Raw genomic sequence first — 25,447 nt, 5'->3', positions numbered from 1 at the left:
TGTCATATTGTTGCTTTTTATTTGCTAAAAATAACTGCTTTCAAATGCTGATAATTTGTTTTGGTAGGAATTACAATGTGAAAATCCTAACAGCATCCTGTGTAAAAATATATATTTTTTGAAAAAGAAGATAATCTCATAACCATCATGCTTTACCTGAAATGTTTATGATGGAAGTCAAAATCACTTATATCATGTCTGGAAACTGGTATAAATAACATATCATGAATAAGTTGTTCAACTGTGATGGTTCCGAAAACTTCGGTACATTAAGATGTGTTTGCTCCACTGAGTCCATCACTCTCTTTGGCAAAGTAAACAAGATTTTGCTTTTTAGAATATTTTAGAAAATTACTGTTAAATGTTACATTTCTACATGCAGTCCCCACTGTTCCTTGAATTGCAGGAGATACACTTCTTGGTCCTCTGATGATTCATAAGATACCTCCTTCTCATACAGTCCGGACAAAATTCCCTCTTTATCAGGATCATCACACTTGAATACTCCTTCACATACCTGATTTTCAACACTGGACAAGGTAGGAATATACAGTCTTCCAGTGTGAGGATCCCAATCTACTAATATGGTCTGTTCACCTCCTTTCTCTGTGAGGCCCTGTGCTATTTTTTCCAGCTGAGGATAGGATGTCTGCCCAGATTTTTCAGTATCCAAGTCCACCAAGTTGATATGGGTCTCACTCGGCAATTCATCTGCTGCGTCAACCATCTTCCAATTAAGTTCCTCTATTTTCTGTCCCAAACAAGGGTCTGCTACCCTCACCTCTAGTTGGGGGCAGTATGGCTGTCCTGTTTTCATATTAACCAAGTCTTCCAAATCAATCTGTGGCTCATCTAGTAGTCTCCTGGAGGCAGAAGTCTTCTCTTCTAGTTTCTGACCGGGACTGAAGTCTTCAGCCCTTACATCATGTTCATACTCTACAGTCCCTGCATTTTTCTGTCTCAAAGTATTCTTTGTTCTAGGCTGGCCATAAGATGGCCATTTCCCGGTTTGGTCCCCTTCCACTAAAATATCCTCTTCAAGTGAAATCTCTTCATGTGAAATATCAAGCAAGTGTTTTGTTTCCAGCACTTCTTTTGAAGGCAAATCGGTCCCTTTGCTGCCATTGTAAACAGTGTAATAACGAGGACTTTTCCTCTCTGAGAGATGACTGGATTCCTGAGATGGCTTGTATTCATCCATGTTAACAGTGATAAGGTTGACCACTATTTTATCACATGGTATGAAAACACTTTCCTTGCATTTGTCAGTGTAGTGCCATACCTGTAAAGCCAAAAATATTTTGATTTGGGTGAAGTATAATAAAAATACCATCGTGTTGCTTCTTATACTGTCACATAGTTTTAAAATATAAGGCTAGGCTAGACCTTATTAGGAGGTTATTTCAATTTAGGGAAGAAGGAAGTTCATCATGTAAACCTCCAGGAGTGTTAACACGCTCCACTTTTTTTATTCTATCCGAAGTAAAACTATACTATGACCAGCTCTAATATCCCTTTTCTCATCTTCCCCATGTCAAAATAATGGTTAGAACAATTCTGTCAAACTCTGTTTTTGTTTCCACCAGCATAAACTCAAGTGACTTTGGAGAAAACATCAGAGTTGTCCTTGGGTCACAGATTACAGAATCTGTTCCACTCTTTTTCACCAGTGAAGAGGAAGCGCAGCCAAACCACATCCCACAAGCGCAGAGGCAGGTATCATGTTAAGGTATAGCTTACAGAGAAGACGGCTTTTGTGACTCTGTGATAAATCATCTAGTTAAACAACAGGAATCTTTCTAAAATGAGTAATATTTCTAACAGGAATAAATACTGTATGAGCAGTCACTAAAGGAAAGTGCAATAGAAAAACAATAACCAGAAGCTACACTTCAGTGCTTTCAGACTCAAATGGAAGACTAAGACCACTAATCGATGTACCAGGTGGTGTGAAAGCTCCCCCAGGTCAGAAGTGCTGGACCAAAACAAACTGCTTATTTCACCTCCCGCAACCACATGGGGTGCCCAGGTGGAATAGTCTGTGGGTTGGGAAAGCCAGAGAGCATCATTAAAATACCAGGTCTATATTCATTTTTTACCTTGACATCAACTGAATCCAGAGATGGAGAAATAAAATTGAAGCTGCAAGGTGGTCATAAAAAAGTGCAATGGACATTAAACCCCCCCCCAACATACTAATTATACATTTATTAGAGAAAAAACTCCTGGAGCTGGAGTTTAGTCTGCTATTCAGTGGGAATTTTTCACTAAGTAGCCCTTTACGTTCTTGGACTATAAAGAACTCTGTCCTGATAGCTCTCCAAGGGAGACCAAGCTATCTCCCCCTGCTATGCCCTGTGTCCCAGGATAAAGAATAAAGAATAAGAAAGATGTTGAAAGACTTCGTCCAGGGCCTGTACTGACAAGGAGCAATGGTTTTAAACTGAAAGAGGGTAGATTTAGACTGGATATAAGGATGAAATTCTTCGCTATGAGGGTGGTGAAACACTGGAACAGGTTTCCCAGAGAAGTTGTGGATGCCCCCTTCATTGCAAGTGTTCAAAGACAGGTTGGATGGGGCTTTGAGCAAGCTGATCTAGTGACAGATGTCCCTGCCCATGGCAGGGTAGTTGAACTAGATGATCTTTGAAGGTCCCTTCCAACCCAAAGTACTCCATGATTCCACAGTTCTGTGATAAAACTAGTGCCTCGACAAGTGCAGGAGGTGTCTCCGTGCACATCTGAACACACTGTAGCAGTAGTTGCTCTGCTTCTTCTGAACCCTTCTGAAATCACAGTCCCTCTGTGAACATTTCTCCTATCACCTCTGTGCTGCTCTAGATTTCCTCAGAAAGATCAACATGTTGAAACCAACCTCCTTATACCTCCCATCCCATGGTGTCATGCAGATTGAAATAACATCCAAGTGCTATTCATTATTGTAATTGCATGTTTATGGTTGAGCAACTTGTTTAGAGATAGCCGTGAGAAAGCTCTGCTGGGCTCATGAGCTGGAAACCAGGAAAATTTCTAAGACTTTATGTGTTCTTTCTAAAAAATTAAGAAACTTTGCAGCTCTAAGAAACCTGCAAACATTTTTACACAGAAAGCGTATTTGGGATTTCTAAATCACACAATGTGTGTGCTTATACATCTTTGGGTGTTAGGAAAGGGTGCGGTAATTGAAAGTATTCTTGAAATCCAGATTAAATTATCTGTATGATGCACATGTGCTAAATCCTTCACAATCACAAATAACTGGAAAAATCTGGTAATACCCAGTAATAGTCCAAGCAAACATCATGGGATTTGTATACTGCTTAATTATCTCCCCTTCTTGTTTCTGAATTCAACCAATTAATAACTTGTTCACTGAATCTCTACAGTGCTTCTTCCTAGATAAATTTAGGGAGTGCTGACTTCCTAACAGAGCTTGCCTCAGTGCACCTCAGACCTTGCTTATGGCAATGACACTTCCCAAACGAACAGCTCTGTTCTGATCCTCAATAGCTCTGGTCATCTTTTCAGATCTGGTCATCTTTTTAAACACAGTTGCTAACTTGAGTTATTACGGTGTTTTTCTTGCATTTAATAACCCTCAATGTGATGTTCTTTTCTTGATCCGAATGGGAACTAGAGCTTTTATTTGCAGCTAGCCATGGTTTCCTCCCAGCTGACTCGGAGTCCTGGAAAATGCACAGCTCTGCTGTGAGTGCCCAGGTTGCCAGTGACCTCCTGCAGCAGTGAACACTTACCAGGTTTGTTGGATGTTTCTGTTTGCTGACATGAATATACCTGCGCACACAATAGCATGTCATTGAAATAAAAAGGACAGCCAGCATGATAGGCAGAATGTATCCAAATATGATTGTTATAGTCTCATCTGCTGTTTTATCTGTTAACAAAACAGAAGTTTTCATTGTACTGAGCAACTTTTTAATGTATTCAGATAGTAATGTGTGCATTCACCACATTGCTTTTTGGATATGGGATGCAAACGTTTTAGATAAACAAGGAATTTGCAGGAAATTTTTAAAAAATGACATTTGAACTACAGGACCAATTTTTATTATTATCCAAATTATAAATTAAATTCTAAAAAGAAATAACAACCCCTCCCTCAGGTTCTCCTGTTGCTAGCTTCAGACTGAGCCAAGTCTGCCACTCCCAAACCTCATTCAAGGAGAAAAAATATTCTCCATTCATTAAGACTCAAAGAATGCAGATCCTTTTCTTCAGCGGTACTGATGTACCTTCCAGTCAGTAGATCCCAGCTATGTTTTACTAAAGGCAAAGATTTTTTTATCAGTACAAATGCTCAGAGAGGGGAGAAACAATTCTAGCTTTCACTCTCAGAATGGATACATAAAAAACTCTCAAACTCAATCAGCATGATTTTTTCTAACTTGCATCTTCTTTTTGTAACTTGCCAGCTTACACTTACCATTCAAGGTAGCAATACAATATTCTTTGGAGAACCCACTGTGCAAAAGTGGTGTGGTGACATGTATCTGTGCACTGACACAATAAGCTGTTCCAGGTTCTAACCAAGGCACAACCAAGGTGTTGTTGCTGATGGAGAAGAACCACTGGAAGACATAAAAAAAATTATTTTTTTTTCCCCTTTAACGCCTCAGTTACAGAAAGGTAAAGAACTTATATGCAAAATGTGTCAAGCACACAAATTTTCTGGAAAGAATAATGATACTGTAAGAACTGCCAGCTGCATCCTTTTTTTCTGAATGCAATCAAAACTCAAGTTATTTATTAGGTCATATCCTCTCTGAATATTTTATTTTCCATTCAATCATTCTTCTACCACTACTGAACAATTTCACGCTTTATATGAAGTAGGATCATGTGCCACCACTATCTCACATTTTCATGTTAATGTTGCAATAGAGCTAAAGCATCACTCTCGCCATAGGCCAATGAAAGGCACATGGTACAGTTCCACAAAATCTTTCAGATTGGGGTGTTCTAGTAAAGACAGGAGCCTTAGAATAATGGCTGTTATGTAGACCTTGGAGTCCAAACTAATTGCTATATGTCAAGCATCTTTATGAAAAAAAACCCACAAAAAACTTTTGTCTACCACTAATCGCTAATCTTGGCATTTTAATACCCATTTGACAGAATGTGACCTTTTTGGTGTAAAATTTCTGTCTTTTTTCAGGAAATTCAGAGATTTGCCAGACAGAGATTGTGCCTGGGGGACATGAACAGAAAAATGAATGTTTTTGTAAGTGATCACTGAACTCTTCCTCATCTTAAACTGTGTGTTTAAGCTGGGAACTACTACTTGCTAATGAAATGTAAATCTGCAGAGACAAAGAAATGAAGATGTTCAGATGTGGTAACAAAGGATGCACTTTGTCATGATGTATTGTGAGTATTGCTTAGTAGACTGGCTGGCTGGGGAGCAGCCCTGCCAAAGAGGACTGAGGACAGGCAGCGAGTTGAACGTGAGCCAGCAACGTGCCCTCACAGCAAAGGAGGGCAACAGCATCCTGGGCTGTGTTAACAGGAGAAGAGGGACGAGATAGAGGGGAGGGATTGCCCCCCTGGCTCAGTCCTCATCAGACCACATCTAGAATACTGTGACCAGTTTTGTCTCCCCCAATACAGAAAAGACTGACAAACTGGAGTGGGTTTAGCAGAGGATCAACAAGATGGTTGGGGCTGGAGCCCTGTGAGGGGTGGCTGAAGGACTGGAGTTTGTTCCACAAAGCCCCCTGGCTTCAGGGGGACCTAACAACAGCCCCCAGGATGACCCAGGGAGGTCATCAAGAAGACAGAGAGAGTCTCTTCAGTGCTGAATGGTGGGAGGATGAGAGACAATGCACATAAATTACAGAACCACAGAATCATCTAGGTTGGAAAGGACCTTGAAGATCATCTAGTCCAACTGTTAACCTAACACTGACAGATCCCAACTACACCATATCCCCAAGAGCCATGTCAACCCGCCTCTTGAACACCTCCAGGGATGGGGACTCCACCACCTCCCTGGGCAGCCCATTCCAACACCTAACAACCCGTTCTGTAAAGAAATGCTTCCTAATATCCAGTCTAAACCTTCCCTGCCGCAACTTGAGGCCACTACCTCTTGTCCTATCGCTTGTTACTTGGTTAAAGAGACTCATCCCCAGCTCTCTGCAACCTCCTTTCAGGTAGCTGTAGAGGGCGATGAGGTCTCCCCTCAGCCTCCTCTTCTCCAGACTAAACAACCCCAGTTCCCTCAGCCACTCCTCGTACGACATGTGCTCCAGAACCTTCACCAGCTTCGTTGCCCTTCTCTGGACACGCTCGAGTAATTCAATGTCCTTTTTGTAGTGAGGGGCCCAAAACTGAACACAGTAATCGAGGTGCGGCCTCACCAGTGCCGAGTACAGGGGTAAGATCACTTCCCTGTCCCTGCTGGCCATGCTATTTCTGATACAAGCCAGGATGCCATTGGCCTTCTTGGCCACCTGGGCACACTGCTGGCTCATGTTCAGCCGGCTGTCAATCAACACCCCTAGGTCCAAAAGAAAAGTTCCAAAAGAAAGGTTCAGATTGGATATAAAGAAATACTTTTTCCCTAAGAGGAAAGTCAAGCAGTGGACCAGGTTGTGCAGGCCCCATCCTTCGAGATTTTCAGGATGCAACTGGAAAAACCCTGAGTGATCTGGTCTGAGCTCACAGCTGATCCTGCTTTGAACAGGACTTTGGATCAGAGACCTTCTGAGCTCCCTTCCAAGCTGAATGATCCTATAATTCCTGTAAGGCTATGAATCCTATTTTGATCCTTGCTGTTAAGGACAAAGTGCATTTCAAGAAGCACAGAGCACAGATTTAATAGTGCAGTTCTACAGCCTTGTTCAAAGCTTACCCGCTTCTTTGTTTTTTTGTTGAGGACAGACACATTGTATTGCAGGCCAGGATACACTTGAAGCAGAGATACGGATTCTCCCTCAGGACTTCTCTTCCACTTCTCAGGAGCAGTCAGAATGATTGAAATAGATTTCTCAGTAGAAGATACACTTACCGTTGGTGGATCAATTTTAGCTGGAAAAATGAACATGTACATAAAGCAGTCAAATGCAGTAGAGGCACACTGATTTGACCATGCAGTTTCTTAAAGTGGATGACATTAAATTTTTGTAATGTTTTGGGGAGTTTAAGTAGGACTTTGAACAATTCATTTATATTGGTAGAAAATTATTTTATCAGATAACTAAGAGGATCGTTACAGTGAGAAGATGAACACTGACTTGGAATTTTGCCTAGAAATTCCTGTGACCACAGGATAAACAACCTTGAAACTCAATTTGCTAAAACAAGCTAAATTACCAGTATGTTCTCAGATTATCTGGCACAGATAAGAGATATTGTGCTCTAGAGTATGATTACTGCTTGGTTTAATAGACCCTTTTCAGAATCAGAGTTCTTTATACTGTGGATGTGCCACAGCTTTTATTTGCCTTGAGTAAAGCTTTACCATAGTATAAAAGAGTATTCAGTACATATAAGTCTGCATATATAACAACATATATCCAAATTCTAATATGATTATTTCAATTACTTCTGCCAAAAGCATAAATGTGAAACAACTGCAAAGAAATCTAACCTCATGTTAAAATTAAAGTATTATTATAGTATGAAGGCACATGCAGTCTGAGCACACAGTATCAATGCAGGCCATTGAACATCTGGCTGTGTGATTAGTTTTCCTTACTGTCTGTAAGGGGGTTGAATCGTGTGGTCTCCATCCAGTCAGAGCACATCCCATTTAGGAAGGCTTTAACGCTCGCGTAGTATTGTTCTTCGTAGTCAGAGGTCTCACTGGAGAGGTCACACCATGTTCTGCTGATATTCCTGCATTCTGGCTTTCGAATCCATTTGCCAGCACCATATCTATATTGAAAAAGAAAGAGAAAGGAGCTGTACAAAAGCTATTGCCATGATATTAGTCACCTGATAATACAGCGCAGAAATTGATACTACAGCTGATAAAGCTGTTTGCTTATTTTGCAGAAATCTGCCATTTCAAGGAATTCCCAACTTTGGCTGAGATAAACCAAAAGATTTCCACAAGTTTTTAATGAAAAATAAATCAGAGTAGACCCTATCAAGAAAAGGCCATATAGAACTAACTGGGATGATACTGCAATCTAAGTCCAGTTTTGCTTGCACAGACCAAAGCTCTCTCAACTTTGGATTCTAAATCTTTAAACTCTAAACACACGATCAGAGTCAGGACAACTATTTACATAGAGACAAAGTTCTGTCAGAATGGTCAATGGCTCATCCTAGTGTAGGGAGACAGATGATGCTCAGGGTCTCCAAGATGAGTGGACAGGAGAATACTCATCACTGACTGTTGCTTCTTTTTCTAGTTTAAAAGAAAGACTCCACTGGAATACAGTGAACTTGAAAACCCTTCTAGTTGAAAAAGGGGCATATGCCTGCTACCAGCAATGCCTCAGTACCGAGCAGATCTTATACACTAGTAGAAGAAATCAAGATTTCCTTTAAAAATTCCTGCCTGGATTTGCTTAGAAGCTCCTGCTCCTCAAAGTTGCATTATTAAGAATTCCCCTTTGGCTGCTAATTAGTAAGGGCATGTGGCAGCTTCTACATGACTGCAGGACAGTACCACTCACCAGCATTTTCCACCTAGCTCAAGGCCTTGCTCTTCTAGGTAGGCAGAGGCACATATGAATATTTTTGTACTCAGTGTGAAAGATGTCCATACCTATGATGACAGACACTTCCATAGACCAGCTGACCCTGTAGAGTCTGCATAGCTAGTGCTCTCTGAGCATTTTACCCTCTACACAATTATCGTTCGTTCCATAATTACTGAGCATTCTCCCCTTTTCTAGGAGGTGGACTATGTCGCTCCTCTGTTAGCACAGAGGGCAAGATCTGAGCAAAAGAGGTTGCAGTCTCTGGCTGTAGAAGCAACTCCTTGCTTTTCTCAGTAGCCAGTTCAAGTTCCAGGAAACTTCTAGAGATCTACATCCGTTTTAGTGCAATGAAAACATTAGCAGATCGAGGGAAGTGTAAATACTAGAGGTAAAGATTGGGAGCATTACATCATGCATGACAACAGTGCTACACCTATTTATAAGCTAAACGTCCAACACTGTCCTTCAGAATGAACCAGTGCTTTCTCGGTGGGAATAAAGGAAATGGATTCTCATCCTCACTCAAATTCCTTGATATCCTACAAAGGTGCAGACCTTGAAAATATAAGGGCCAGATTCCAATCACATTACTTGGTTTTCTACAGTACTCAATAACTTCAGTGGATTATCTCCTAGACTACAGAGGCTTGTGGGATCAGAAAAAAATCTGTGGGCGTTGGGTCTGTTAGAAAAGACCAACAAAACACTGGGTGCTGTTCATATTGTATTAAATACTACATATCCTGATCTGTTTAAATGCATACAGAAGGCTAATGTGTACAGATGCCAATTCACAGCACAGTCCTTCTTCATCCTTCTGTCTCATTTCTCAGAAATGCCCCTGAAAGCTCCCATGTTGCATTTTACACTTCTTTCATAGAAAGTCTCCTTACAAATTTTTAACTGAATCTGAAGCAGTACCAGAAGTAAAAGTTAAAAACCATAGTGCTTAAATCTAGCCCACATTTTAGTTCTCATTTCTTTACTTATTAGCAGCTCTATCTTGTATAAAGATTTTTTAGTTATTATTTAAAATGCTAAAATAAAAGTCAGTGGGGAATAAAATAAACAAGCCAACTTACACCAAATACTTCACCTTGTAGAGCACTCCATCTCCTGTGCCTTCTGGTGCCGACCAGTGAAGGACATTCTTCATGTTTATAGATTCAAAATGGACATTCTTAGGATTGGGCAAAGAACAACACAACTCTCCTGAGAAAGAAGATAAAAAAGGAACATACACTAAGCATCTGCAAATACATATGTTTCCAAGTTAACTGAAAAAGATACTTATTTTTAAGTAAGCCATAAAGTTCTACATACTGCCTTTCTTAGCATTAGAAGCACAAGGTTGTTGTCCATGGAACTTCAGTTTTTTCAAATGTCCCTAGCTAGTGCAGTCCCAAATTCCAACTGTATGAGCGTCTTTTTTCTCTAGCAAAAATGGCTTTGCAAATTATGACAGACATTGGCATGGAAATATCCAGGGACTGGAAGATAAAGTTAGAAAAGTTCAGCCTAGAAGAGACACACATTTTTAAATGTATTTTTAAAATTGTAAAGTTATTTGAATATCAGACCAATTTAACACTGGAAATTGTAAAAATATCCTTGATGCTTCAGTAGAATCTTGTTGTAGCTGAGTGGACTTTTAAAAATCAAACCAGGTATTTTTAAAAAGACATGTGGAGTCTACTGCAAACACAGCTTTACGAACAGAAGTATGATTTCACACTGGAGAACCAGACTGAATGATCACAATAGCCCCAATGTCATCTGATCATCCATGCTGATTCTTCAGCAAAACACCTACTGTTAGGTCACTCATCTAAATTGCTGTTCATTGCATCAGCTTTTGAGATGAATAAACAAGCAAGTCTGTGGCTCTTAAGAACCCAGTTTCACATCTTCCTAATACACACTCCTAATCTAATAAATTTAATGGAGATGCTCACATTGCTAAATTGCTTAGCCATGGGCCCAGGGGCAGAATCCCAAGCTCCAAGTTATGACTGAATCTCCAGCACCTCCTGCCATGAGAGATGCACCCGTGGGAGTAACCCTGAGACCAGCCCTCAAGCTGCAGCTGCTGGGAAGGAGCTTCTCGTTGCGAGTGGCCACAAGAGCATAATGGGGAAGAGAAAAACTGAATCTGTGGTTCTTCAAGACTTTTCAAAACCATTAAAGCCCTTCCTCCAGGGATGCAATTCTAGTTCTTAAGATAACAAAAAGAGACAAAGAAAGGGGGAAATAAAGCATATTAACACAAATGGCGTCTGAATTAATAGTCGTTGACATTTGTAATTTCCTGAAACAGACCTTAAGGGTTTTTTGTAGTATATATCATTATTACTACAGCAATAGTGTTCATCCTCCTGTATATGAAACACATAGTTGCTTTTGTAAGTAAAAGTCACCACCATATTCCTATTAACTTGCTGACTTCTAGCTGTCTTTAGGCCAAACAGTAAAAGCTTTTCTCTTCAATACATTTAATAAAACAATTTCCTGGCAGTTCTGTAGAGACCAATTACTTTAAACTGTCTCAGTGGAAACTCTGGGTTTTCCAAGCCCCTAGGTGTATGTTAATGTTGAAAACAGACTCTGGTATACGCCTTCATCTGTATCTTCAGATCATAAAGCTGTTTATAGAGGATATTTCTAATGTTGCTCTCTTTTTATCTCTAGAACTTAGCTAGTGTTCAGTGGCTTTTAAATTTTTTCTAGTCAGAGAACAAGTTTCATCGGGTATAGTCTTTAAGGCAACTTTTTTATTTACAAAAAGTATATAAAAAGTTCCATTTCCTTGAACACAGAAACGCCCAGTGACAGTCACCTTGCAAGAGCTCAAACTATAGACTCAGTTATAATGAAATAAAAAAAGTTTCAGGATGCCTGGGGATGTGAAAGCAGCAGAGAGAGACCTCCAGAAATCTGCTTTACTCTAACATTTGCTTCCAAGTGGGAGATACAGAACCTAGAAAATAAAAGGGTTTGATTTCCCCCAAAATAAATGTCCTCTGGAACTGCTTTAGGTGAAACTAATCCACATGTAAAGATGAAGCTGCCCAAGAGAGTCAAGAAAAGAGCCTAAAATTGGCAACATCTGTTCAGTAAAATAAAGAAGCTCCTAAACCACTAATGTGCACGCTACTAAGAAGAATAAATCAAAACCAGCATTATACGGACTATAAGAAATCATCCATGCATCAAGTTTCATTCTTTGTACCACGTCCCAGCACTAAAGCGTATGGGGCTTCAGGAAACCCAGCAACTGCATAATCAACAACTGGGAATAAGAGATTAAAAAAAAAAAAAAATCAGAAGCACACAATGCTGCCCAAGAAGCCCTGAGAAAGGCAACCAGGCAATCTGTGTAGAAAGGGAGGGAGGCACTGAGGCACAAACAAACTTTCTGCTGCAATTCCCAAGTAGGAGGAAATACAGCATAGGTATTTTCTCAGATTGCTGGGAAACAAAGCCATAAAAGTTTTCTCATTAGAAGACAATGAGGAAAAACTAAGAAGTCCAACACGGAGAAATTTAAGAATAACAGAGAGTCTGGAAGAGAATACAGTATATACTGCACAGTCCAAAAACCTTCAGAGGAAAGATTAAAATAATTCTAGCCCTTAAACAGCAGCAGATGAGGAGGAGATTTGTCTCTGGTAACTTGGGCTCTGAGCAAGACATCTACTTTGCAGTTGTCATAAAGAGCAGAGGCAGATAAACTCTTCCATAAGTTGGTTCATCCCTCTAGTTAGGACGGACCAGACCGGGTGAATCTCTCTCCCTCCAGTGGAGATGGCTTTGATCAAGGCCCATCAGCCTTGATCTCTGCTTCCTTGGCAGTTAAACTTATCAGAGATGCACCTTGTCCAAGGAGGAGTGGCTGGGAATACTGTAAATCTTCACCTGAGAAGGATAATTATCCTCCATGTCCACCACAAATGAGGAGGAAAAGGAACAGAGTCCAGTTCCAGCCAGAAAGGAGGCACTTGTGGGAAAAGGAGCAACACATGAGGATGGTTCACCTGGAAGGGCTGCTGGATCTTTTAAAGGGCAGATTGGAGAAACACCTGCCAGAAATGGTACTAATTTAGCTGATTCTGCCAAAGGAATGGACTGGGTGCTCTCTTAAGGTCACTGCCAGCCCCATTTTGATAGGCCTTCTTATACTGTCTGATAAATCTGGCATCGCACTGTATAGTAATAAATTTGGCAGGGGTACTGCTGAATCAGATGCAGGACAGCTGAAAACATCCCTAACATCTCACTTTTCACATCTTTTTTCTTTAAAAGTTTTGAAAATGTGTACTGCTTATCAGGCTAATCCATAGTCACTGAACTGAACTGGCTGGAGACAGCCAGCTCATCACAGACAAGGGAAATTACTTCCACTGGTTTTCTGAATAGTTTGTTGTTTGTCTGTACCTTTTGACATTTGTCCATCCTTGCATAGAAACATTTATATTCCTCGAGCACATTTTAGAGTAGCAAGAGTCACGCATTTGTCTGTTACCTTAAAGTATTTTTAAACTAGTAACATGCAAACATGTTTTTTTGTCGATTTTTTCTTTTTTTTTTTTTTAAAATTTCCCTCCTCCTAGTGTGGTTTCAGCTGTGGTAAATGAAGTTTCAAAACAGAAACAGTGACTGCAGCAGATGAGCCAATCTCAGCATGCAGAACCCACAGACTGTATCTTTACAAGATCTGAAGCATTACAACACTGCTGGCATGCTCTCACCTGCCCCCAGCTCGGTGTAATTTGGAAGGCAGAGGGACTGAGACCGTTAACTTTCCATTTGCTGAAAAAGCAGAGATTTGGTTTCTAATTCTGGTCTTGTCCCTTTAGTAAAAACTTCCGTTTACCCTTACAACAAATCATGCAAGTTTTTTATTCCTCAATTCTGCATCAGTAAAACAAGAATAAAACTATCATACTCCCTTATTTCTCCAGGAACAGTTAAGAATAAACTCCTTCATGTTTATTTGATGCTTAGTAGTATCAGGAGGCACGCATAGAAAATAGATCATACATAAAGCTTGTATGTTCCATGGTTATCAGTCAGGAAAGGACTCAAGTACATGCATCAGCTTGTTTCAGTATCTCATCTTTAAACACAATATATCCAGTTATATTCTCATTTTATTTCCATTAACCGGTATTAATGGCATGAGTGTCACATGGAGTATTTTCAGTTTGTACTGGCCTATGTGAAAGCAGAAATCAGTCATACATGTTGCTTTGCTAGCTTTAGTCTGTCTCATCAATAGTCTGCAATGGCTGTCATCACTTCCCACTATAAAAAAAGTAACTTTATTTATTTCTTGCATGGAAGAACCTGGAGCCCTTATTACTGTCTTTGGAAATGCTGTAAATCAGACTTTGAGTAATATCATTCCTTACATCTTCATGACTCTGCACACCTGGACTGGAAAGAAAGCAATAATATAGGCTTACAAACTTCACCACCGCAACAAAGATCCAAGTCCTGATCTTAGAATAAGCTATTGTGAGACTCTCCAAAATAGACATGACTTAGCCTGAAAACACCTTCATGTGTGAGCGAAAAAACCCACTGACGTCAGTGAGATTATTCACATGAGTAAAAGACTGCATGGCAGGTGCCTCATCTTCCCGTTATGAAAGCGTCTGCTGGGTTTAAAAACCTGGTCAGTTTTATTTCACAGAGGGCTCCCTGCCAGGTAATGTGCCTTGCTCGAGTCGGTACGGTTCAAAGCTCAGTTTTGGTTATAGCCATACCTATCTATCCATGCACACAGACACACACACACATATACAAATACAAGCATTAACACACATAATTTCCATGTTACAACTATTATCCGTGCAGTGTATCTGCTTTTTATCTGCTAGGAGGCACCACTGCCTATCTCAGTGACAAACAGCTGTGTTTAATGTCAGTCTCGCAGAACAAATACAGCTGCAACTGCCTGTGCCCTCTCCCTATAAACAGGTTGGTTAACTTTTCACTCGAGTTGAGTAACCTAGCAGCTGCAAAGCATAAAAATACACAAATACATAAAAACATAGATATTTTTTCTGTACCCTGGCTAAAGTTCTGGGGTGGGGAGAAGGCAGAGGACCCACTGAAAGCTGACCTGTTGACACAGAAATGCCTCCTGTGTAAGTACTGTTGTTGACTGTACTGCTCTCAAGCAGAGCAATCATCTGCTGTGTTTTACTGCGGCATGGCCACAAGGGTGAAAACATCAAATTATCCAATAAAATAAGACAACAAAGAAGGTCACAGGGCTTCTCTAGACAACTGTAAGATATAATTTAAGACGGTGAGTGATGTGGAAAGCATTAAGACAGAAAGGCGAGTCTTACTGCAACACAGTTTTTCCCAATAGTCACAGTAGTAAAACCCAGGGACTCTTCCCCTATAGTCTCAAAATTTAAAAGAGGAACTCCTTTTCTGACATCATCAGATACTTTGGCTTCAATTGTTGCTGTATTTTCTTATACAAAAGTGGCCCTTAGGAGCACCTCTGATGGAAACGGCTCCTTTGCGCTGGGTGCCGAATTTACAGACAATGCTGCAGGCACTCCCTGTGCCTCACCATTTGCAGCTGCCACTTCAAGGCCATGGATCTAATCCATGCTTACATACCCTGGAGAGAGGGCAGCCTTTCCAACAGGCCGAGTTCCCAATTCATCTTTTCCCACTGGGAGCTTAGACCCACCAGTGAAGCATCAAGGAATTTAGGAGCAATCTAGGACACGAAACATTTGCTTCTGGTGATGCTGTAAGCCCCTGCCCTTTCCTTAGCCTTTCTGTTCAGCTTTGGATGTCTTCCACCAAACTCCAGTGAGATCTTGCTTGCTCCTTCTATACTGCTGCTCTTCATTTCTTAAGGAATTTTTGCTCTCTTTTCTTTCTCCAGCTCATCTGTTTCAATGGTTATGTTGTTCTCAGTGAAAAATATTCCCTCAAACACATGCCTAAACATAACATAAAAATGGCCATACTCAGAACAAATGTCCATTTAGCATCATGTTTGGTGGCACTTGCTAGCAGAGGGTTGGGACTGTCTTTTCTGGCATATCTACAGCCACAAGCAAGCTGGCACTGGCCATGAAGGAATGCAAGGGAGTACACCAAAGTGATAAACAGTTCCTGAGCCAAAATTGGAGATCAGAAGTTATAGAGAGGAAGGGAAACCCAGCAAAGCCAGGAATACATGTTAGCAAATGTCATTATCTGCTATTTATCATCTTAGCAACAACTTAAACGAACGAGTTAACTTTTTAAAATTAAGTGGGCTTGGAAGTTCTTCTCTGTGCCAATTCTTTTAGACTCGAACTCAACAGGCTGGATAATGAGAAAGAAGAGGAGGAGGAGAGGCATGTAGGAATCATTACAGCTTAGCTGTCTTTCTCCTCAGGGGTTGCTGGAGCTCTGGGCTGCCGGCTATGAAGCTGGGCTAGCGAAACCCTTTTGACTTGAGCAGTGCTGGTGGGAATGTGGGGAGGAGCACAGAGGTGATTTTCTGTTCGAGTCATAACAGCACTTGAGACCTAACCACAGAGCACACTCTTGCCCTCCCAGAACAGGAGCCCATCACTCCCACCACAGCCTGTTCAGAGGGTGCACAGGGGAGAGAAAGACAGGGACAGAAATGGAGATGTAAGACTACATGAAAACCAGGTGGTGGAGCAGAGAAGCATGAGAGAAGAGGTGAGGAAATGTGGGAGAAAGATGAGACTGGGACATACGGACTTTGTTTTTGAAGAAACAGGCAGGCTGCCATTGGCAACAGGTGAACCTGAGGAGGTCATCTGGGGAAAGAGTGAGAGTGGAAATACAGCCCAAAGAATGGGAAAGATGCAGAAGGGGGACTGAAGCTGTGGCTTGCCCCAACATGCTCTCCTCCTCCATGTGAAGCCTTGTGTTTATTTATCCAAACCATGTCCTAACTTATAAAAATACCTCTACAAAGAATATTGGTCAAAGAACATTTCAGACTCAGTCCAGAAAGACCCAACTTCAGAAAGGAGGAAAAAGTCTTCCCAGTCCGTTGAAGGCTTGCTAGGAGGAAGTTGGAGAGGGCCATGGCAGCTGACCTCCATTCTTCTTTGCTAACTTTGGTGACAGAAACAAAATAAACTGAATTTTCTTCCCACTGCGTTGAAGGTTCACAAGTGCAAGAGTAGAGCTCACACTACCTAACATTGCCCTGCTGTGAAAACCTTTCCTTGATGCACTCCAGCAGGAGAAAGTTATTGCGGGTATGTTTTCTATTAATTCTGAGTGATCAATACTGGCCTGAAACAAGGTGAGTTAAATTTAAGGTGTGCTTGTCTAAAATTATGCAAAATCACTTCAAGGCTTTCAGAGCCATAATCCATCAGAGGTGTTTTGTGTTTAGTTTTTGGGTTTTTAGGTTTTTTTAATTATCAAATTGAGTAAGTTCTTGTTAAGTTTGGAATGCAAAAACATGTTTTGTTAAAAAGAACTAAATTAATTTAAAAGCCCACTGTTGACACAATTCCATGACACAATTGCTGGTTTTTAAAAGAGATGTTTTGAAGTTATATAAAATATTAAAAATAGCCCAACTGTCCAGTGCTTAATTTTGAGGTTTTTTTCCCCCCTAGAACATGTTCAGCATTACCAATTTATTACTATTTAGATCAACCACAACCCAACAGCCAAGAAAATGAAAGCTTAATTAGAATACCTCTGACATCTTACATTTATTTTTCAAAATACCCAAGGGTTAAGTAAATTTTGTGTTTGAAATATTGTAAAAATTATGCTGTGTGACAGTTATCAGCCAAATCCTGATACACCACGGTTTGGAACACTCCTAATCCTTACACAAAACATCTATTTTTTACACATAAACTGAGCAAAAATTAGTTTTAGTTTTCATCATTTAGTGCTGGCTAATATCTCTTAGGCAACAACAGTCCAATTAGAACCGACAGCATTATATTTATTGCCTAACAGGTCTTGCTCCTTGCTCTCTGACCTACTGATGGCTTGTCTAGAGAAGGGATTTTCCTTTTCTTGGAGTCCAAACTAATTAGTGAAATCCCCAATTCTGAATCCACATTTTCCCTTGGGTAGGAAATTGAGTGTGATGTCAGTGGAGGATGAGCACTTGCGTTCATTTCTGAGGGAAAGGCAGTCCTCAAAAGCTGCAAGTCAAACACCTTCTTCTGCATCCGAGATCTGAAAGGAAGGACCCTAGCAAGCTTGCAATGCCTCATCTCTTGCAGACAACTGGGCTGCCAAGGTCACACAGCCATCCCTGTTTGAACGATCATAGATTTATTTTTCACAAGAAATGAAGGTTTCCTGGGGTACCCACCCATTTCTGTTGGTCTCCTGTCAGGTACAGGTTGGTGTGTTTTGAGGCACAGTATGACTATTCACAGTGTCCCACAGTAATTTCAGATGTGATCAAGTCAGTATCTAATTAGAGATATAGTAGTCTTTTTAGTATCTTTCCTGTACTCAACAAGCATTTTTTTGTTAAAACCACCAGTCATGATTTTTAGACTCATTTACCCACCTACAGATTTAAGGTGATTTTGCTGTACAGAGGAAGTCATTCAGCATAATCATCTACATCTGTTACACATAAGTTACAAAAGACTGCCTCAGAAATGGCGTTAAAGGTTGTAGGTAACATGCACAGTTGGATCCAAGGGACAGTGCGGTGTCGCTGACATTCAAGAGAACAGCCAACACACTTTGATGAGATCAGGAGGAATGTGACCATCGCCTGGGCTGGTGGAGAAGCTACCTTTTGGTCATGCTAGGTCTACTTTTAGGTCACAACAGGTCTACTTCTGTGCCTGTCTGCTACCTTCTTACAGTGGGAGAAAGCCCTGTCAGCAATCACACGTGCCTCAGCCTTCTCAGGGCACAGTTTCCAGTGCTTCTGAGCCACATCCCGTACATTACTATTTTGACTAGAGTACCCATGAACAGCAGGATATTGATGTACAGAAAAAACAAGGAAAGCCAAGAGAAGTGAAGTCTTTTGCAAACCAGATGCAATAATAAATATGAGCTCAACAGCTTCCTCCATCCTTTAAGAAACTAGTAAGAAATAAATTAACCCCTTTCATCTAAGAGCTCTAATACCCACTCGTGTGTTCTTATGCACAGAGTGCAATTAAGCTCATGGTAACAGCATGGTAAGATCCTTTCACCTCCTGAAGCATTCTCCTTCTCTTACCTCTCTTTGGACACATTCCTGTTCCCATCACAGAAAAGGGAGTGGAAAATGGAAGACTGAAAAATAGCTAAGCTATCAGCTGAGATTTAACTCAAGGTGTTGGGGTATATAGAAGGGAAGAAGAGACTACAGTATTCCTCCTGTCCCTTCATTGATCTTAAAATACTCTTCCTGTCTGCTTGACTACTGCAAAAGTCATCTACTTTCCACAAGAAAGAGATACAGTTTATTTAATCTCTTCACATATAAACTATCCCATACCTCCACTCCTACAACTTATTTCCTTTTCTTTCTGATTTACCTGGTTTTACTGTACTGTTTTCAAGACAGGCTGGGCAGTGGGTAAAAACTTGCAAGTTACTGGTACACCAAGTATAAAGCACAAAAGGATCTGTACATCATTTAAACACAGCTCTCCTGTAAAACCTCATTTTTATCTAGAGATGGGCCTGTCTTCCAGAATCCAGGGTTTTATAAAGCTAAGCTTCTTAAACTATGGGAGCTCTTGTTTGGCCCATAAAGGGTGATTTTTCTCTCTATTAGCTATTAATCCTGTAGTTGTAAGTAATCGACACCACTTCTTGGAGAGAAATCAATCAGCAGAAATCAATCTGTACAAGCCACAACTATAAAAACAAACATAAACTGGAACCACACATGCACAAATGACTTGAGCAATCCTAACCACTTGCTTCTCTTGGAATTAAGACTATAAAGGCCACTAGAGAACAACAGCCACAGAAGGGTAAGGTTATCAGCTACAATCGTAAACCTGAATGTCTGCGTGGGGAACTGCAACACACTTCTAAGTTTTGGACTTTAATCACAAATCCCAGCAGTGCTGGAAGTTCCTCTACAGAATGAACTTCCTCCTTTAACCATTTCCATTCCTAATTAACAGGCAATAAGAATTTGTCAAGTTGTGGAAATCATAAGCAAAGCCAAGCACTAGGGCACAGATCACAGCATAGTCTGAAACAGCCTGGCATGAGATTGGAACTTGGAGATGAGAGGATAAGGCTGAGCCCTTCAATTACATAAACATGACACTCCTTCATATACTGTAGTTCTCCTTATGCCAATATCCCTTTTTATTTATTTCTGTGTTACAATTATTTAGAGGGCCAGGAAATATCACTAAAAACACCAAGCTCAGCCTTCCCATATACTTCCACTCTTATTTCTGAAGCTTAATGCCCTCTCTGGTAAATACACAAATTACCACCACCACAAATACAGTTCAATCCTGCTGAGTATATAGACATATACTAGGTAATACAAAATACTACATGCACAAAATTGTCAAGTTTTCTGAGGGTTCAAAAATCATTATATTTGACAGTATTTTTCCTCACTGCTTTTCTCATCTCTACTGTTGCATGAACATATTCTTTTCTTCTTGGAATCATTTAGCTAATCAAAGACGACAATTGTCTGTGAGTTCTTACTGCATTTGCGTAACGTACTGTGTTTTGGTAACATACAGCCATCACTTCAAGTGCAATCTATAAACTTCCCAGGACACAGACATCAGAGTATACCCACAGGTTGATTAGCCTATTTATTATGTGCACACTGCATGACTTATATATGAAATAATCTGACACTTCAGTATGCTATTTAATACTTTAGCTAATACTTACTGGCTGTGTCTATGCAACAGATCAGCCTCTTCTCAGATCAGAAATGTACCTTAAATCACCTTGTGTCAATACCAAAACATCTCAGCACTGCTCAACTTGGAGCCAAGCATTTCACTTCTGTCCTTCACAAATTATGACTGGTGCTCAAAGACCATGCAGGAATAAAAGTGGTTGTTCAGGCTTTGTTTCTATCAAAATAAGCTGAGCAAGTCACTTCTGCTGTTCTGCTTTTCAGGGGGAGTGAATTGCGAACAGCAGTCTCCCCCCTCCTCTCAAATCCAGGAGCAGCATCCACACAGACTTCAAGCTTTTAAATCACTGAAGGTATGCTGACCTCAGGAAGCCTTCTCAAGGATTCACTGTGGGCATGCGAGGAGGAAAGGAAGTGGATTGTTAGCACTGGAATACTGCCCGCCTTCTGGATGGTTTCAACATGATAAAATATGCCTGGGCATCAATGTGGTCCCTGAAATCCAGCTCAGTGGCTTTAACTGCAAAGCCTGTACCATGACCCCTTTTATCCTTTTATTCTGTATTTCCCAGAACAACATCTTGATCAAAAGGGATGTTTTGTACATTTCAGTGCTCTGGTAACTGTGAAAGAAAACATATTGAAATTTGCCTAAAGGGAGGTCTGAAGCTGCCTCTGAAAATGTAGATCTGTTTATTAGTAAAAAATATGATAATGCGGAAGATGAAAGACAAGTAAATTAAATCAGGTGTGTCATTGCAGACCAAGCAACTTATGCAACTATTAGAAAACATTAAAAGGGTGAAGCCCTCAAGGTCCCATCATAAGAAATGTAGTTGGTATAGCCACATACCAAATCCAGTAGGATCTAAGGCTATGTCTACATTAGTGAGTAATGCAACCCAATATGAGCAGGTCTGTTACATGAAAAGGTTGGTATTGAGAAAATCTTGTCTATACTATACAAATTCCATGATTTTTCTTTTTAACATTGGACTAACTCTACTTGCATTAGATGTACTGATGAGGCACATCTTCCAGGGCAGCTTCATCCAGAAAAAATCCAGTTCCAAGACTGCATCACAATACAGACAAAAGCACAGTAAGTGAAATGATTGAGAGATTTGCTTCAAAAATCACATGCCTTACCTGAACAAAATTAGTAAATGTCTTAAATAGGTCAAAATGCTTCTATTTTTGAAGTACAGCATTCAGGTTCATTTCCCTTTCCTCAGAATAAGTATATATTGTAGTATCCATGTCATTCTTTCTTCTGTATAGATGTACAAGACAGAGACTGGACCCTACAGTAGGCCAGAAATTTTAAGGTTTTTCTAACTGCAGTAGAGTGTGGTTAGGAAAACCTCCACTAAGAGCACAGGGAAGGATTTAAGATGGAGCATGGTAAATTAACAGATTAACATTCTACTACTTCCAAAATTCAGGATGTTCCTTCTTATCCTTATGAGTGTCTCGCAAAAATTGCTGAACTCTCCCATGTGGTAAAGAACATGCTACGTTTCTTGATCCTGTTGATTAAACAATGACTCTCTCATTTTTTTTCCATTTGCTTTTCCATTTTACATTTTCATTTGTTCTAGAGTACAGATTTTTAAACAGTGAATGAAAGACTAATTTATAAAAACCTCAGTGAAGTGCAGTGACAGGTATTTTTGTCCTATGCAAATCCAGGTAATGCTCAGCCTGTTAGGTGGGCACAGGTCACTAGACAGCAGTACCTGCACTAAATGCAGTCAGAGACTGCTGAAGCAGTATATGTAATCCAGTAAGGATAAAATTGTACCCACTAACACACCACAGTGAAAACAAAAGGTGTTTTGCAAAGGTCCAACTGTGAGTTAGCATTTAAATGCTGCTGCCACAGAGTTCAGAAAGGAATTCAACAAGAGATCCCAAGGGGACGGGCACAGCACAGATCCGGTAAGATACAAGAATTTTGAGTCTGCTAAGTCCTGCTGTAAAACTGCTTTCCATGGCACTTGCGCCCCAGTATACTGTTCCTATTCCAGCACCAGATCAAGCCCGCAGAGCAACTGCAGTATTTTCAGGACTGTATCTACTCACGACTGGCAACCCAGGCTTCTTCTGTTGGAAGAAAGTACCCAAAAGGGACTCCTCTACCTACCGCTTCACTTTGGAGAAAGAGCAGGGGCACTGCAATGACAGTTCTATACCTCATATAATTTTTTCCATTATTATCAAAATACTGCTAGGCTGATTTAAACCAACTTTTACTGTCTCGTGCTGAAAGAGGTGAAAATGGAATCTCTTAAGCCCTCAGTGAAAGACACAGCTCTCCCTTCCATGCTGGTATTGCTGACTGTCAACAAAAACCTGGAATTGTGTCCAGCTAAAGCCTCAGGAATGTGCAGACTCCCTTCCCCCTTGAACAACCATTAGACAAAATCAACATCACCCCCCTGACATTCTTCTAAACCTTCTCTGCAATCAAAACCAGTTTCAATCAAATTTTAAATTGTTTTAAAGGGCAACCGAATGCCAGTTACACAGATTTTCCAACACACGTGCACTGATGATCAGCAGACTTAAATAAGATGAAAACTACATAGTTACCTAGAAGAGAAGCTGGCATTGGTACGTCTGAAAGCCACTCAAAATCACTTATGCATAACAGAGTAGTTTGTAAAAAGAGTTAACTGAGACACAGTACTTGGTGCTACTCAAGAGCATTCAGGGTAAGAGGAGCACTCCTTACTACTGTCCAGGTGTCACAGGATCTGGAAGTTTTGCTGTGGATTTAAATGGGAGCAGACTCTGTCCTTACGTACTTAAGTTTCGGAGGCAACATTTGCAGCAGAGAACAAGAGCAGGAAGACAGAGTAGGTTTCTCAGAAGTTCTGCTAATCTCTGCAATGCCTTGCCCGGTTTTATACTCGAGGGGTATAAAAAAAAAGAAACCATGTGTGATGCTTTTAACAGCAGCAGGGCATCCACCATGCACATGCATCCGACAGCTACGGTTTACAAGCTCATTCCCACTTGGTAACATCCTTGCCTGTGCCGGTGACAGCCCGCTCCAGCTGCCGCCCTTGCGCTCCCTCTGCCTCCTGGTGCTCGGATGTGGCTGTCACCGGCGGAGCGCTCCGGTCTACTGGGGAGAGAAGGGAGTCAGAGCCACTCAGGACACCGGCACATGAGCTGATTATCTCTGCCAAAACCCCGTCCTGCCTTTTGTTCCAACCTGTCTCTTGACTGCTCAGGTAGGAGTCCTGGGGGTGGAGACTGTCAAGCACAAAGGAAGATACGAACAGCAAAGATATTTGGGGAATTAACTCGGTGCACATAACAGGACCGTCCCAAGAGCACGCTACCAATTTACAGCTGAAAGTAAACTGACAGGCAAGCGTTGTAAAACCCAATCCCAGCGTAACTATAGAGAAAAGAAAAAGATGAAGCAACGCTACAAAAATACCTAGTCCTCTTCTTCCAGTTAAGGACCGGAGGCCAGAAACTCGAACATTAAATAAAGGCACCGCTCGCCAACGCGAACGGCACCAGCGCCCCAGCCCTGGCCCGGCCGCCGGCGGCAGCACAGCACGGCTCGGCCCGGCACGGCTCGGCTCGGCACGGCTCGGCGAGCCGAGCCCGCGGGGCCGGCCAGGCTCTGCCTGCCCCGGCCGGCCGCCGCGCCAGGAGAACCGGTAGCGCGGAGCCGACCGCGGGGCCCGGCGGCGCGGCGAGCCCGGCTCCCAGCCCCGGCCGGGGCAGGGACGCGCATCCCCCGCGGGGCCGGCGGGCAGCGGGGGGCGGGCAGCGCCGCCACCTACCTGTGTGCGCCGCGGAGGGCGGCGGCAGCAGCAGCGGCAGCACCAGCAGCCAGGCTCCCCCCCGCCGCGGCCGGCCGGCGCCCATGGGGGTCACATCTCCCAGGCCGCGGGCGCCCCGCTCCCCAGCACCGCCGCCGCGCAGGTGGCAGGAGCCGGCGGGCGGGGCGCGCAGGGCAGCGGAGGAGGAGCCGGGCGGGCCGCGCTCCGCCGCGCTGCGCGGGGGCGGGGGCGCGCCCACGGGGGTGGCGCGGGACTGCGGGCGCTCGCGCGGGGCTGGGGGCGCTCCCGGCGGGGGCCCGCGGAGGCTGCGCGGCGGCGGCGGCTCCCGCCCGGGCGGGTGTCGCGGCAGCAGGGCCCGTGTTCCCGCCGCGGCGCCGCCTCCAAGCCGAGGGATGTTTTTTGCCGCGCCCCTCGGTGCGTTCACTCTCCCTCGAAGCCACCATGAGACGCGGGTGGGATGTTGTTATACCCGGGGTTTTTTTCAGAGGAAGCTGAAGGCCCACATACCGCATCTTTGGGTGTTCAGATGTCTGTTTTTTCCCATTACTGTGCATTGAATAGTGTGTTTGAACATGGGAAGACGCTATGGAGTCTCTATCCTTGGAGATACTCAAAATCCTACTGGTCCCAGAGCTGAGCACCCTGCTCCACCTGACCCTGGCTGTGACTAGAGGGCTTGCAGAGGTGCGTTCCTGCCTCAGCAACTCTGGGATTGTGAGAAATAACATGTTTGTGTCGTGAATAGAGCTCTCGCTGAGTTTGTGTGGAGCTGCTCAGTGCAACTGTCAGTGAGGCCAGAAGGAGGTGAGGGAACCTGAAAGGGAGCATGCTGTGCGTGTGGGGTGCTGTAGACTGAATCACAGAATGGTTTGGTTTGGAAGGGACCTTAAAGATCATCTAGTTCCAACCCCCCTGCCATGGGCAGGGACACCTTCCACTAGACCAGGTTGCTCAAAGCCCCATCCAACCTGGCCTTGAACACTTACAGGGAGGGGGCATCCACAGCTTCTCTGGGCAACCTGTTCCAGTGTCTCACCACCTTCACAGGAAAGAATTTCTTCCTTATATCTAAGGATATTTCAGTTTATAACCTTTAGCCCTCGTCCTGTCATGACACTCCCTGA

The 25,447-nt window shown here is 42.3% G+C and overlaps 1 protein-coding gene across 3 annotated transcripts; it reads right to left on the bottom strand.

Moving 5' to 3' along the window:
* IL20RA (interleukin 20 receptor subunit alpha) lies at nt 1-24,446 on the bottom strand. Of its 3 annotated transcripts, none has more exons than XM_074818983.1 (7): nt 24,324-24,446; nt 9,758-9,887; nt 7,721-7,899; nt 6,875-7,050; nt 4,445-4,589; nt 3,756-3,895; nt 1-1,282 (listed from the first exon to the last, which is right to left on the bottom strand). In XM_074818983.1, exons 1-7 carry the CDS (start codon nt 24,406-24,408, stop codon nt 365-367), a joined length of 1,773 nt encoding a protein of 590 aa, XP_074675084.1. In that variant the 5' UTR covers nt 24,409-24,446; the 3' UTR covers nt 1-364. The 3 variants fall into 3 exon arrangements, with proteins under 3 accessions (XP_074675084.1, XP_074675085.1, XP_074675086.1); XM_074818984.1 differs by having other exon boundaries at nt 9,772-9,887; nt 24,324-24,423; XM_074818985.1 differs by lacking the exons at nt 3,756-3,895; nt 4,445-4,589.
* Between the last annotated feature and the right edge of the window lie 1,001 nt (nt 24,447-25,447).

The sequence above is a fragment of the Strix aluco genome, chromosome 3 (assembly GCF_031877795.1).
Source record: "Strix aluco isolate bStrAlu1 chromosome 3, bStrAlu1.hap1, whole genome shotgun sequence".
Classification (NCBI taxonomy): Eukaryota; Metazoa; Chordata; class Aves; order Strigiformes; family Strigidae; genus Strix; species Strix aluco.
This window is presented reverse-complemented; position numbering and strand designations above follow the sequence as displayed.

What these genes read in the sequence shown, in the direction of transcription:
- IL20RA (XM_074818983.1), bottom strand. Translation starts at nt 24,408, where the DNA reads ATGGGCGCCGGCCGGCCGCGGCGGGGGGGAGCCTGGCTGCTGGTGCTG. An exon ending in ATTCAACCCCCTTACAGACA is followed by an intron (nt 7,051 to 7,720) that starts GTAAGGAAAACT and finishes TCATTTTTCCAG; the next exon opens with CTAAAATTGATCCACCAACG. An exon ending in AGAAACATCCAACAAACCTG is followed by an intron (nt 1,283 to 3,755) that starts GTAAGTGTTCAC and finishes TTGGCTTTACAG; the next exon opens with GTATGGCACTACACTGACAA.